Here is a 14,221-nt window from a genome sequence, read left to right as displayed (position 1 = left end):
GGTCAGCCCCGTCCCACATAGAGCCTGGTGGCACCGAGGCTGGCGGCAGCTCCTCTCCAAGGGGTCCCGGGGCTGCGCCCGCCGTGTGCCCGCCGCAGGCGGCTCCCTCCCGGTGCTCGCCTCCCCCGGGCTGTTCCGCTCCGTCCCTGCCTTCCGAGGAGGAGCCACCAGCTCTGTCCCTGTCCACAGCCCCGTCCCCGGGGCCGGGGGCGCTCTGCCCAGCTCCTCCCCGGCCCCTCCCAGCGCTCCCGACGCCTCCGCAGGCTCCTGCCCCCAGACAAACGCCGGCTGCGGGGAACAGGCGCCGTGCCCTCTTCCAGCCCCGCGGATCCCCCAGCTCCCCCGCCCAGACCCCGATCCGGCATCTTCTCCCCACCCCGTGGGCATCCCACCCGCGGCGGGTCCTGAGGGGGGTCCCCGAGGCAGCGCTCAGGTCCTGTCCTACCTGCGGCCCCACCCGGCAGCAGCCCCTGGGCAGGGGCCGGGTCCTGCCCTGCCAGGGGTGCGGGTCCCGCGGCCGGGTCCTGCCCTGCCGGGGGTGCGGGTCCCGCGGCCGGGTCCTGCCGCCTGCAGCCGCCTGCGCTCGGAGCGGCCACCGCGAGAGGGAGCGGCGAGACCGGAGGCGCCGGCCCCGGCGGGTCCCACGGTGATGGGCGGTGGCTGGCGGGGCCGCTCCGAGCCGGGCTGGGCTGCGGGAGACCCGGGGAGAACGACGGAGCCCCGGGCACCGAGAGCCCGGTACCCGCGGGGTGCCCCACGGGGAGCGCAGGGCTCCGCTCAAGCCGCTCGGGGCTGAGGGCTCTGCTCGGGCACTCTGAAGCCGATTCCGCAGGAGATGCCCATGTGTGACCCCAGCTGCCACCAGTGCCAAGTGCTGGGCAGGACTCTCCACTGCTCTTCCCTGGCCCAGACCTGCTAAAAGGGAAGCAGGGACCCAAGAGCTCAGAAGAGCCTCTGGCCCCAGCTGGGTCCTGTCCCTGAGCCCAGCAGCAGCAGGCACTGGGTCACTCCCAGGCCTTCAGCTCAAACTGGTGGCTCCAGCAGAACCCACCCATCTGCAAAGCCCCCACAGCTCCCACCAAAGCCTCCTCAGCTCCCTGCACAGCCCAGGGGCGGCTGCTGCCTGCCCACATCCCAGGCTCAGCCTTGAGCAAACATCTCCATGGTTATTTTTAAGGGTTTTGGGAGCCCTCAGCTCCAGGCAGGATGTGGAAATGTTGGATGCTTTGGCAAGTTCTCCCCTCCAGGGTCCCTGTTCCTGCTCTTCTCAGCCATAAAGTGGCTGTGGGAATTGCTGGGACAATCCCACCGGGCTCTGCTCCTTTCAGCACTGACCTAGGATGAAACCTTCCACAGATTCAGTTTGCATCAGGTTGGGCCCTCCAAGGGCATCTTGTCCAAGCCCCTGCAGCAGCAGGGACACCTCCAGCCAGAGCAGGCTGACTGGGGACACATCCAGGCTGATCTGGGATGCCTGCAGGGACAAAGCCTCAACCACAGCCCTGGGCAGCCTGTGCCAGTGTCTCACCACTCTCATTGTAAACAACTTCCTCCTGATGTCCACTTTGCTCCAGTGGAGCCGAGGAGAGTTTGCCCCTGGCTTCTGCACAGCTCCTTTGGCATCCTGCAGGACGCCACGAGCAGGTGACTGCTGTGGGACAGTGCTGGTGAGACACTCACCTCAGGTGACACAGAGCAGCTCCTCTGTGCCCTAACATGGGCCAGACAGTCCTAGTCTGGCTTGGGTTGGAAGGGACCTTAAAGCTCATCCAGTGCCAACCCCTGCCATAGGCAGGGACACCTCCCACCAGCACAGCTTGCTCAAGGCCTCATCCAGCCTGGCATGGAACACCTCCAGGGCAGGGACATCTACAACCAGATGATCTTGAAGGTCCTTTCCAACTCAAACCATTCTCTAGATGCATGAATCAGCACTGCCAGCCCAGCTCCAGCAGCACGGCCACGCAGGCTGCGCCACGGCACTGCCAGCCCAGCTCCAGCAGCCTCTGCCCTGCTTGGCCACCCCAGATCCCAGGACTGAGCTGGAAGTGGCACAGGGATGTGTGCAAGTTGTCACCTGAGACACGTGTGGGTTGTCTCCTGGTCCTGTTCCCAGGTGCTGGCAAGAGCTTGTGGCCCCACAAGAGACGTCCATGGCCACACAGCAGCGGAAGATGCTCTCAGCATTGGTCCTTACACAGGCAAAGCTGCCCCATGGCTACCAACCCAGCCCAGGTGGTGCCCAGCCAAGAGCCCTGTGAGAACAAAAGGGTTTCCAAGTGCCCCCCCAGCTCCCTCCAGCTCAGACCCTCCAGTGCTGCCACGGAGTTGGAAACATTTTGGGTTTAAAAATACCCACTTTGGAGCAATCCAAAGCATGAGCACTGTGTGGGGCCAAATGTACTGCCCTCTGCTTTGCTGATGCTCCAAAATAGCTCTTTTTTCCCCGGGATCTCTCCTGAATCCCAACTTTACAGCCCCCATGACACAGGAGGCCTGGCAAGACATCAAGTGCAGGCCACTGGTTTATGGAGGTTGCTGCAGCCACTCCAGAAGCCTCCTGCGCGGCTGTGGCCCAGGCGCTGAGTGAGGCAGCAGGGCAGGGCACTGGGGCCGGCTGCTTCTGCATGGGAAGCTGTCCTCAGCCAAGACCTTGCTGCTAGCTCTCACCCCTGCACTTGGTCTGAAGAGCTCCAGCTCTGGGACAGGCCCTAAAAATACCAAGAAGTGCAGTCCCACAGGCACAGGGAGCCAGAGAGTGGAGGGGTTGGAAAGGACCTCTGGAGATGCTCCACGCCAGGCCAGGGGCACCCAGAGAAGGTCACAGAGGAGCACATCCAGCTGGGCTTGGAAGATCTCCACACAAGGATGCTCCACAGCCTCTCTGGGCAGCCTGCTCCAGGCCTCCAGCACCCTCACACCAAACAACTTTCTCCTGCTGCTCACATGCAACCTCCTGGGCTCCAGCCTGTGCCCAGTGCCCCTTGTGCTGTGCCTGGGCAGCACTGAGCAGAGCCTGGCCCCAGCCTCTTGCCCCCCACAGCTCCTTTGTCTCTTGCTGAGCATTGCTCAGCTGCCCTCTGGGGCTGCTCTTCTGCAGGCTCTCAGCCCCAGGGCTCTCCGCCTTGGCTGCTCCCAGAGCAGCTCCAGGCCCCTCAGCAGCTCTGCAGCCTGCCCTGGGCTGTGCCCAGCAGTTCCCTGTCTCTCTTGCCACGGAGACCAACTCTGTCCCCTGGCTGTGCCTCGGAGCTGGGATCCCTCAGGGGATGCACACTGGGTCTGTCTCCATTTGCTTGGCTTTTGCCTGTCCTTGAGCAGCCAGCAGTGGGGTGGGGGGTGTCAGCCTGCACAGAAGCAGGGGGACAACAGACAGAGACGTGAAATTCTGCTCTCAGCCAGCAGCTGGAGGCTCTGTGCTAAAGCCCAGACGTGTCTGGAGCTGCACCAGCCCGTGTCAGCCCAGCCTGTTCCCAGGGTCTCTGCAGGCTCCAGTGGCTTTTATGGGCTTGGAGGCCACAAGGGAATGAGGCAAGGAGCACTGCAGCACGACCCAGGTCCTTGTGAAGCCTCCTGCAAAGCCCACGGCCAGGCAGGTTCAGGTCCTGTGAGGAGCTGCGTGGCCCTGTGAGAGCCTTTGTCTGCAGACCTCACAGCTGTTGGGGGGAACCTGTGTGACGCCTACCACCCTGCCTGCCTGTCCCCTCCAGCCTCCAGGTCAGCCTGGCTGGGCAGGGACACTGAGGTGGCTTTGGCCAGGGCTGTGATGCACACTCCATCAGCACCCCACCCGGATCGAGCCCCTCAGGGCTGAAGAGCAACAGCTCCTGAGCAGCCAGGTGCAGATGCTGCTTCCTGCTGCCTTGGCTCCTCTCCCCCAGAGAGACCCAGGCTGGGCTGTCCTGGGGTGGGGTTATCCTGGTGTTGAGTTGTTCCAGAGATGGGTTAGTTGGTGTAGAGCTGTCCCGGGGTAGGGCTGGAGCTGTCCTGGGGTAGGATTGGAGCTGTCCTGGTCGAGGGAGGCTCTCCTCCCACTCTGCTCTGCCCTGGTGAGTCCACAGCCACAGGAGGCTGGGGCCAGGCTCTGCTCAGTGCTGCCCAGGCACAGCACAAGGGGCAAGGGGCACAGAAGGAGAAAGTTGTTTGCTGTGAGGGTGCTGGAGGCCTGGAGCAGGCTGCCCAGAGAGGCTGTGGAGTGTCCTGGTGTGGAGAGCTGCCAAGGCCAGCTGGGCACTGTGCTGCTGGGCAAGCTGGGGCAGAGCTGGTACAGAGCAAGGGGGCTGCTCCCTCCGGTGCTTCCCACCGCTCATTTCTCCACTGTTTGATGTGTTTGATGTTGGTTTTCACCCCCAGATGACCTCTTTCCAGGCGTGCCCATGGCTTCTGAAGTCCACACAGGGGCAGAGGGCAGCAGTGACTTCTCTGAAGCTCGCTGCAGCCACCTGCACAGCAAACTCCCCCATGCAGGCTCCAAACCGTATCTTCCATACTGATTATTCCTTACCCACCTAAGACATCTTCAGCTGGCTTGGAAATCGCACCGGGGGCATCGATGGGCTTGTCCTCAGGTGAATCCATGGCTGGCAGAAGGAGGCAGCAGCTGAAGATGGCTTTAATAGGCAGGAACGAAACCCGAACAAAGAGAGCAATTAATGAGCAGATCGGGCAGCCAGGCTGGCATTGGCTGCCCATTATCGAGGGAACAGGCAATCAGCCAGCTCGTTAATTAATTGTCACTAAGTGCAAACAGGAGCCCAGCCTGTGGCAGTGCCCTGCCAAAGGCTTCCAGAGCAGAGGGGATGAGGAGCAGCCAAGCCAGCAACTGGGACCCTGTCTGGAGGGACAGACCCAGGCTTGGCTGCCCACAGAAAGCCTCACTCGTGGCAGGTCCCTCAAGACCCAGGCTGGTTCTCCTGAGCTGCCACAGCGGCTGCAGGCTCATGAAGAGTCTCCACTCCCCCAAGTCTCCACCACCCAACACCCTCAAGTCCTTGTCCCCAGGACCTGCCCTTCCAACACCCCCCCCCAGCTTCCCCCAGCTCAGCTGGCACTGGAGCATTTCTCTCTCCCCAGCCCCACTGCCTCTGCAGCCCCTGCCCTGCTGCTCCCCAGCCCCACTGCCTCTGCAGCCCGGGGACAGCCTGCACAGGGACATTTTCCTGTCTCTGATTATTTTGGTTCAGGGTTTGCTCTCCTGCCCTGGCCTGAGAACAGCTCCGTGACTAAATTCATTTCCTCCTGGATGCATTTTTCTGCCTCAGGCAGCCGTTCCCAAGGCTTCTGGCCACCACCCTCCATGGAACCCAGCATCTCCCCCAGCCAGGCTGCCAGCAGCAGGCTGCCCAGCAGCAGAGCCCCTGGCTCCGCATCAGGATCCTTCAGCCTGAGCGTGGGGGCTGACTCTGAGCCTTGGGATCTGCTGACCCGGGACGGGGTCTGGATCTGCAGCAGGACAGGCTGGAGAGTGCCCAGGACCCCACATCTCCCCCTGCGCCAGTCAGCCCAGCAGAGGCAGTGGCCGTGGGTGTTCACAAGCCCTGTTTAATGCCCTTCAGTCAGCCCCGGGGCAGGGGGCAGGAGAAGGCAGCAGACACTGGAGGGTCGCTCGCTCCCAAAGCACAGTTGGGCTCCTCCTGCCTTGCCCACCTCAGCTCTGGCCGAGGGCTGGGACACAGCCCGGACAGAAGTCCCTGCTGCGACTCTTGTCCCCAGCCAGGCTGCTCACAGGTCCCTGCTGCGACTCCTGTCCCCAGCCAGGCTGCTCGCAGTCCCTGTTCAGACTCCTGTCCCCAGCCAGGCTGCTCGCAGTCCCTGTTCAGACTCCTGTCCCCAGCCAGGCTGCTCACAGGTCCCTGCTGCGACTCCTGCCCCCAGCCAGGCTGCTCACAGGTCCCTGCTGCGACTCCTGTCCCCAGCCAGGCTGCTCGCAGTCCCTGTTCAGACTCATGTCCCCAGCCAGGCTGCTCGCAGGTCCCTGCCTGCGGAGCAGAGGCGCCCCAGGGGCCAGCCAGGGGCGGCTGCCGGGGGCGATGCGGTGCTGAGGACGCTGTGTCTCCGCCGCTGTTGTTTTTTCCCTGACGCTGTCCGGTTTCTGGGAGCTTAGGGCTGGGGAGGGATGTGCAGCACCCAGGGGACCAGCAAACACCCACGGCAGAGGCAGGACCCGGCTAGGGCTGGCCCCAGCGCTGTCACCAGCAGCACCAGCCAGGGCCACCACAGCTCTCAGCGCTGGCCACAGCCCCTGCCCGGGTGCCGTGCTCCGTGGGCACAAGAGTGAGAGCCAGCAGGACACCAAATCCACGAGGTTATCCTCAGCCTCCACCAGCCCCACAGCCACTTCCCACGCCCAGCTCTGCTCAGGTCCATCCCAGGCACAGGCAGGAAGGACCCCATCAGCCCCCACTGAGCTCTGCTCCTCACCAGCACGCAGCAGTGCGGGACCATGGCTCTGCCCCACGGCTGCCCCTGCCCCACGCCTCCAGTGGCACCAGCCCTGCAGGGTCTCACACAAAGCCAGGGAAGGAGGTGATGTGATGCCCCTGAGAGGTGTCACAGCACCTCCCTGTCCCAGAGGCCTGTGGGAGGTCAGTGAGGATGCTCACCACAGGCACATTCCTCCAGGGTCTCTCCCAGGCAGAGGGATCCTGTCCCTCTGTGCTCAGGTGGCCACAGCCCTCCCTCTCCAGCCAAGGGACCCATTTCACACTCTGACTGGTGGCTTCAGCAAGCACTGAGCCAAACCCCTGACCCTGGAGAGGTTTTGGCAGCCCAGCAGTTCGACTGGTGTGGGCACTGCAGGTGCCAGAGCTGCCAGCTCCCTCCTCCCCCACACCGAGCAATGGCCTCATTACCTTAACGCCCCAATTAGCCTGCAGCTTTCGCTGGCCAGGGCTGCTGCAGAACTGCTGACCTGCCGCAGCCCTGCACACCTACAGCCTGGCCAGCCACCCCAGCAGTCAGCTGGGCTGCCCCCAGCGCGGGCAGGAGCCGCTCCTCCGGCACAGCAGCTTGCAGGGTTTGCCCCCCAGCGCAGGGCAGGGAGTCAGGAAGCGCTGGATGTGCGCGGCAGAGCACCAGCAGCACAGCAGCCTCTGCAGCCGGCAGGTCCGGGGCTCGCTGGATGCCCCAGCGGCGTGGGAAAGCTCTCTGAGCAGGAGTCTTGTCTGCCCAGGACAGCAGCTCCAGCAGGGCAAGGCTGCTGGCCCCGGGCTCTGTGAGCCCAGCACTCCCCAGCAGCACTGCTGCCACTTGCTGCTACGGAGCCCAACCCCCAGCTCACTGCAGCCTCCTCTCAGGAGCTGCAGACAGCAAAGAGCTCTGCCCTCAGCATGCTCTGCTCCAGGCTGCACACCCCCAGCTCCCTCAGCTGCTGCTCCCCAGCACTGCCCTCCGGACCCTTCCCCAGCTTTGTTACCCTACCCTCAGACTCAAGCAGCTTCTGTGCCTCCCGTGCAGAGTCCCCACTGAAGGGCCAGGGCCAGACCTCCAGTGCTGGCTGGGAAGACCCCAGGGGTTGTGTTCCGCTGTCACAGAGCTCCCCTGCTGCTCAGGTTTCGCTTTGTGCCACTGCTTTATTTCATGACAGATCTCCCCAGGGCAGCCAGGACCTTCCAGAGCCAGAACCCTTCAGGCCCAAGCACCCTCAGCAGCCATGGCTGTGCCCTGGGGCAGTGTCACCCAGACAGGACCCCGGAGGAAGCAGCCTGCTGCAGAGCAAAGCTCACCCCAGCCCTCGGCTCCCTCCCTGCCTCTCCCCGGGCTGATCCAGGGATCTGCAGCACCAGCATCTGCCCAGGTCAGTGGCTGCTTCCTGGGATGGAAGCAGGAACAGTGGCCCAGTGCCCTTCACTAGCAAGGGCACAGCACAGCAGTGCAGCTGGACGCTGCAGAGCAGAGCCAGCCCAGGCTGCAGCAGGACCCCAGCACCCCATGTGCCAGCTCAGGGCAGGGGGGCCATGGCAGCACACCAACCAGGGGATTTTAAGGCAGTTTGGGTGGCAGGTACATGGAAGTGCAGCAGGCTATGAGGTGCCCAGATCCACTGGAAGCTGGCAGAGCCTCTGGCAGGGCTTGGGGCCTGGCACCAGCACAGCTTTAGCTCTTCTTCCTCTTGCTCTTCGGCGTGTGGGATTGATGAGACTTTCTCTTGTTACCTCCCAGAGCCAGGAAGCTGCTGCTGAGAAACAAACACCAAAAACCACACAAAGGAAAGAGTCACAGAATTCCAGAGTCACAGAGCTCCCAAATCCCAGAACCACAGAATGGTTTGGGTTGGTGGGGACCTTAAAGATCCCCCAGTTCCAGGTATGGATTTGCAGGTGGTTGGACTGGATGATCCTGGAGAGCCTTTCCAGCCCAACCAGCTCTGTGGCTCTGTGATTCCAGGGACTTCCCCTGTGACTGTCATGTAAAGGAACAACTGAAAAGGGAGAGAAAGGACAGCAAAGAAGTGGGCCCTGCCACAGTGCAAGGGCCCTGCTGCCTCAAAGCAGGGCTGTGAGACCCAAGAACTCCTCCCCAAGGCGAGGCAGGGTGCCAGGGGTGTCCCTCTGCCAGCAGCTGGCCCCAGTGGGGATGGGCAAGTGGCCCCTGAGCAGCCCCTGGGCAAGCACAGCCCAGCAGTGCAGAGGAGCTGTGGGAGGCTGTGCCCCAGTGCTGACACCTGCATGTCCCTCCCTTTGCTCTGGCTCTGCAGCTGGGTGGCACCGTGCCATGGGCCAGCAGGTCCAAGCCTGGCACCACACAACAGTTCTTAGTCTGACTGCAGTGACTCAGAGGCATGTCTGCTGGGTGGCTTCTGGCTGTGGCAGCTCCTTGCCACTCTCACTGTTCCTCTGGCCAACCTCAGATGTTACTGAGCACAGGGAGGCTGGGCAGACACTGGCACAGGTTGCCCGGGGAGGCTATGGATGCCTCTCCCTGGAGCTGTTCAGGGCTAGGCTGGATGAGGCCTTGAGCAAGCCCTGCTGGTGGGAGGTGTCCCTGCCCATGGAGGAGCTTTCAGGTCCCTTCCAACCCAGCCCATTCCAGCACTCTGAGTGCAGCACTCCTGGGTTCTGCTCACCTGTCAGTGCAGGCTGAACATGTCTCAGGCTCTTGTGGGTCTCTCAGAATGTCTGAGGAGGAGCTGCAGGGGAACAGAATTAGCTGTAAGTTACTGTGGCAGCACCTGCAACAGAGCAGGGCTCTGCCTGCCAAAGGCAGCAGGTCCGTGTGTGGCATGGAGCCCTCCACACTGCACTGCCACCAAGACACTGCCAAGCAGCAGCACAGGGCAGAAGCTGTGTCCTGCACTGCATCCCTCCCAGGCACCGTGGGCTGCCCTGGCAGTGCTCACCACACAAGACAACTCCCTGCCCACGTCTGCTCCTTGGTAACTGCAACAGCTTTCTGGAACACCTCCAGGGGTGGGCACTCCACCACCCCCCTGGGCAGCCTCTGCCAGTCCCTCACCACTCTTGCAGCAAATAAACTGTTCCTCAGCTCCAACCTAACCCTCCCCTGGCACAACTCCAGGCCTTTTCCTCTCCTATCGCCTGATCCTAGGGAGCAGAGCCCAACCCCAGCTGGCTGCAGCCTCCCCTCAGGGAGCTGCAGAGAGCAATGAGCTCTGCCCTCAGCCTCCTCTTCTCCAGGCTGAATCTCCTCAGCTCCCTCAGCTGCTGCTCCCCAGCCCTGCTCTCCAGAGCCTCCCCTGCTTGGCTGCCCTGCTCTGGGCACACTGCAGCAGCAGGGCAATCTCCCAGGGGGAGAGGTGGGTTCCCCTGGAGTGGGGTTTGAAGCCTCCTCTTGTCAGGGCCAGCGCACTGCCACTGCACCATCCCCCAGAGAGGCTGCAGCAGGCGAGCCTCGGGGTCCCTCCCCGGCTCCGACCGTGAAGGAGGCCTGGGACAGAGCGGCTGGAAGGCAGAGGGTGCCTCAGCTGCTGAGCCGAGCAGGGCTGGGTGGGTGCTGCAGCTGTCTGCTGGCCCTGCCCCAGCCGTGGCTCTGCCTCCTGCCTGCAGCCCGAGCTCAGGACACGTTTCCATTCCGTGCTCCACTGCGAGATGCTGAGCTGCAGGCCAGGCCAGCAGAGGCCAGAGCAGGGCTGCCGGGCTGGGGACCCAGCCGGGACCCCAGGGAAGGAGCTGCTGGCATTCTGCTGAACCCCAGCGGGTGAGCAGCAGAGGAGAGGACAGGAGGCTGCTTGTGTGCTTGGGGCCCTGAAGCAGCAGCAGCAGCACAGGTCTGGTTTCTGGACCGTTTGTCACCGGCTGGCTCTGCCACCACACAGCAGTGCAGAGTGCTGGGAGCTCACCCTCTGCCCCTCTGACAGCCTGTGCCCAGCAGAGCCTTGTAAGAGCAAGCACAGAACCTTCTCCAGCCAGCCCCACCTCGGCCCACACGTCAGGATGGGAAGGGTCAGCAGCTCCAGAGCCTCCGCAGTGCCCTGGGCAGGAAGAGCTCTGGGGCTGCCACTGCCCGGGGGCTGCCACTGCCCGGGGGCTGAGGGTGCAGATACCTAAGGGTACAAAACCAAGGGGCTGGGTGCTGAACTCTCCAGCTGAAGCCAAAAAGCTTTCACAGCATGACAGAATGGTAGAGACTGGAAGGGACTTCTGGAGATCATCCAGCCCAAGGCCCTGCCACAGCATCACAGAATGAACCAGGCTGGGAAAGACCTCTGAGATCGAGTCCAACCTATTCCCTAACACCTTCCAATGAACCAAGCCCTGGCACCAAGTGCCTTCTCCAGCCTGCTCTTAAACATCTCCAGCCACGGCCACTCCACCACCTCCCTGGGCAGCCCATTCCAGTGCCAATCACTCTCTCTGACAACAACTTCCTAACAACATCCAGCCTAGACCTGCCCTGGCACAGCTTCAGGCTGTGTCCCCTTGTTCTGGTGCTGGCTGCCTGGCAGCAGAGCCCAACCCCACCTGGCTACAGCCTCCCTGCAGGCAGCTGCAGACAGCAATGAGCTCTGCCCTGAGCCTCCTCTGCTGCAGGCTGCACCCCCCCAGCTCCCTCAGCCTCTCCTCACAGGGCTGTGCTCCAGGCCCCTCCCCAGCCTTGCTGCCCTGCTCTGGACAGGAAAGGTCACCCAGGGCAGGGAGGAGATTCCACAGCTTCTCTGGGCAGCCTGCTCCAGGCCTCCAGCACCCTCACAGTCAAGGAGTGTCTGCTCATGTTGGGCTCCAGTTTGTGCCCACTGTCCCTTGTCCTGTCACAGGGCACCACCAGAGTCTGGCACTCTGGCACCTTCTTCTTGCCTCTCACCCCTCAGAAATTTGTAGACATCAATGAGGTCTCCTCTCAGCCCTCTCCTCTCCAGGCTCTCAGCCCCAGGGCTCTCAGCCTGTCCTCTCTCTTCACACAGATGTTGCAGGCCCTTCAGCATCCTCACAGCCCCTGATGGACTCTCTCCAGCAGTTCCCTGTCTTTCTTGAACTGGGGAGCCCAGACCTGGACAGAACACTGCAGCTGTGGCCTCACCAGGGCAGAGGGGGAGGAGAACCTCCCCTGACATGCTGGCCACATTCTTCTTGATGCACCCCAATTTCTTCCAGCAGCCCCCAGTTCCCAGCCACCACCCAGCTGCCTGCTCCTGGTCTCTCCCCTATCCAACTTTCAGGAAGCCTGAGCAGGTCGTGGTTGAGCTGAGCTCATCCTGCACCTCTCCTCCACACACAGGACAAAAAACTGCTCCCATGGAGAAAAACCTCCTCGAATCTGCCAGAGAGCTGAAAAACAACCAGCAAAGAGCCATTTCCAACCAAGGAAAAGCAATTCTGGCCAGCAGCAGCACTCATCTGCTAAAATCCCTCTGTTCCCTCACCCAAGCCCTTCTGCCATTAAGAGAGCAGCCCTTGGCCTGCAAAAATTAACTGGTGAGAAGCTGCCTCATTTACACACTGGGCCAGGGCTGGGCCAGGCTGCAGAGCAGGGAATATTCCTCCACTGAAGGCATCTCCAACACTGGAGCAGGCTGCCCAGGGCAGTGCTGGAGGCTCCATCCCTGGGGGTGTCCAAGCAGCCTGTGGACCTGGAGCCTGGGGCCAAGGCTTGGGCTGGGTCAGCTTGGAGGTCTCCTCCAAGCAGAAGTGTTCTGTGCTGTCTCCTTCCACTTCAGCCTGCCCAAAAAGGTTTGGGCATTTCTTCAGTACCCTGCCCAGGGAGGCTGTGGATGTCCCTCCCTGGAGGTGTTCCAGGCCAGGCTGGGTGAGGCCTGGAGCAGCCTGGGCTGGTGGGAGGTGTCCCTGCCCATGGCAGGGGTTGGCACTGGAGGAGCTTTCAGGTCCCTTCCAAGCCACTGTGTGATTCTATTTTCCAAGCCACTGTGTGATTCTATTTTCTGACCACCTACCAGGGTCAGACATCTGCAGACCTGACCCAGACTCCAGGAGGTTCCCAGCAGAGGCTTTCCCTGACACAGGGCACCTCCCTCACAGTTCCAGAGGAGTAAATCCTTAGAGCAAACCCACTGAAGCTGTGAACTTTGCCTACTCAGGATGCAGCAGGCTGCCAGCCAAGGTGCCAGGGTGTGAAGAGGCCTCATGGCCTGGACTCCTGTCCCCAGTGGAGAGAGAAGTGGAGCCCCAGGCAGTGACCTCTTTCCGTGCCCATCACTCGGGTGTGATTCCACCACCTCCTGTTTGAGCAGCACCTTGCGGGGGAGGGCGGGCACGGAGCTGAGTGTGCAGGACACCTCTGCTGCTGCCAGGAGAAGCAGCAAATGCCCCCTGGAGTTTATTTCCAGGCAGATTAAATTGCTCCCTGGCTCCCACAAGCAGCCAGTGCCCTCCAGTCAGTCCCTCGAGCTGTGCTTGTGCCCTGGCACAGGCATTCTGCACTCTGCCCTGGCAGCAGGATCGAGCCCTGCCCTCTTGGCTTCCACTGGCAGCAGCTGCAGGCCAGTGCCCAGACCAGAGGCTGAGGGAAAATGGTTTCCTCCACCTTGGGACCCTGCTCCCACCTCCACCTGCCTGTGAGAGACAGCTTGGGCTTGTGCCACGGAGTGCCTGCCTGCCTGGCAAAGCTGTGTGGCTGAGCTTGGCAAAGGCTTTGGACAAGGGCTGGGAGTGCCAGGATGAGGGATAGTGGCTTTGAGTTGGCAGAGGGGAGACTGAGGCTGGGGAGGAGGAAGACATTCTGAACAGGGAGGGTGGTGAGACACTGGCATAGGCTGCCCAGGGAGGCTGGGGATGCCCCCTCCCTGGAGGTGTCCGAGGCCAGGCTGGATGAGGCCTGGAGCCACCTGGGCTGCTGGGAGGTGTCCCTGCCCACGGCAGGGGTTGGCACTGGATAAGCCTTAAGGTCCCTTCCAGCCCCACCCACTCTGTGGCTCTCTGCTGCTCACTACCAAGTCCTCCTGGCTTCCCAGCACGTCCCTGGCACCCTGGCACCACTGAGCATGGCTCCAGCTTGCTGCCCTGGGAGCACAGCAGTGGCCAGCCCGGGCAGGGCTCTCATCTCTGCTAAACCTCACCTCTGCCACAGCTCCAGGCGGGCACCACTGCCTCCCTGCTCCACTCTGCTCAGGGCTCTTTGGCTTTCCATGGCCTCCTCTGCAGCTCGGAGCATGCCTCTGAGGCCTTCAGAAGGGGCTCAGATCTGCTGGAGCTACCTGCACCACCTTCCTCGGGAGCTCGGCAGCAGCTGGGCCAGTGCCACGATCTTGGAGCTCCTTTCCAGCCTCGATGACTGCTCAGAGCAGCCCAACAGCCCCCCACTGGCTGCTGCTGCCAGGCTGCCCCCGTGGTCACCAGGAGCCAACCTCTCCTCCTAAGCCCCTGCCCCACAGAGGAACAATCCCTTGCAAAGCACAGGCCCTGCCAATGGCCTCCTCCCTCCCCGGGCTGCACCAAGCTCCTTATCACTGCCCCTCCTCTCCGGTCTCCTTCTCCCATTGTTGCAGCAGGCTTGGCCGCAGGGGGACTGCTGGGCTGGAGCCCTAAAGCTGTCTGCAGGCTGCAGACTGACTCCAGGGCTCTGAAAAATGAGCCCTTACAGCTCCTGCCTTTGTTTCAGGCTCTATCTGCCAGGCACACTCTGCTGCCTGGCTGAGGTCACCGAGCTGGGAGGAGAGCAGGCCTGGGGCAAGGCTGTGACCTCCACCACGGCCTCTGTCTGCTGCCCTCTGTCTGCTGCCCAGCAGGTGTCAAACTGGCACCTGCTCAACCAGGGCACAGAAGAGACCTCCAAAGCTCATCCACTCCAGCCCCTGCACTCAGCAGGGCCACCC

At 62.5% G+C, this 14,221-nt stretch overlaps 1 protein-coding gene across 2 annotated transcripts in view; it reads right to left on the bottom strand.

Moving 5' to 3' along the window:
• Positions 1-7,548: 7,548 nt before the first annotated feature.
• RAD18 (RAD18 E3 ubiquitin protein ligase) overlaps positions 7,549-14,221 on the bottom strand; it is a 33,535-nt gene continuing 26,862 nt past the window's right edge. Inside the window, exons 12-13 of one of the 2 annotated variants that reach the window (XM_064156135.1) lie at positions 9,062-9,124; positions 7,549-8,173 (exon numbers count right to left, since the gene is read on the bottom strand). In XM_064156135.1, the coding sequence (XP_064012205.1) occupies positions 8,092-8,173; positions 9,062-9,124 (145 nt within the window). In that variant the 3' untranslated portion in view covers positions 7,549-8,091. The remainder of the gene's footprint in view (positions 8,174-9,061; positions 9,125-14,221) is intronic. The other variant, XM_064156136.1, reaches the window with a different exon arrangement.

The sequence above is a fragment of the Pogoniulus pusillus genome, chromosome 16 (assembly GCF_015220805.1).
Source record: "Pogoniulus pusillus isolate bPogPus1 chromosome 16, bPogPus1.pri, whole genome shotgun sequence".
Lineage (NCBI taxonomy): Eukaryota > Metazoa > Chordata > Aves > Piciformes > Lybiidae > Pogoniulus > Pogoniulus pusillus.
The sequence above is the reverse complement of the archived record's forward strand: the minus strand, read 5'-3'. Positions and strand labels throughout refer to the sequence as shown.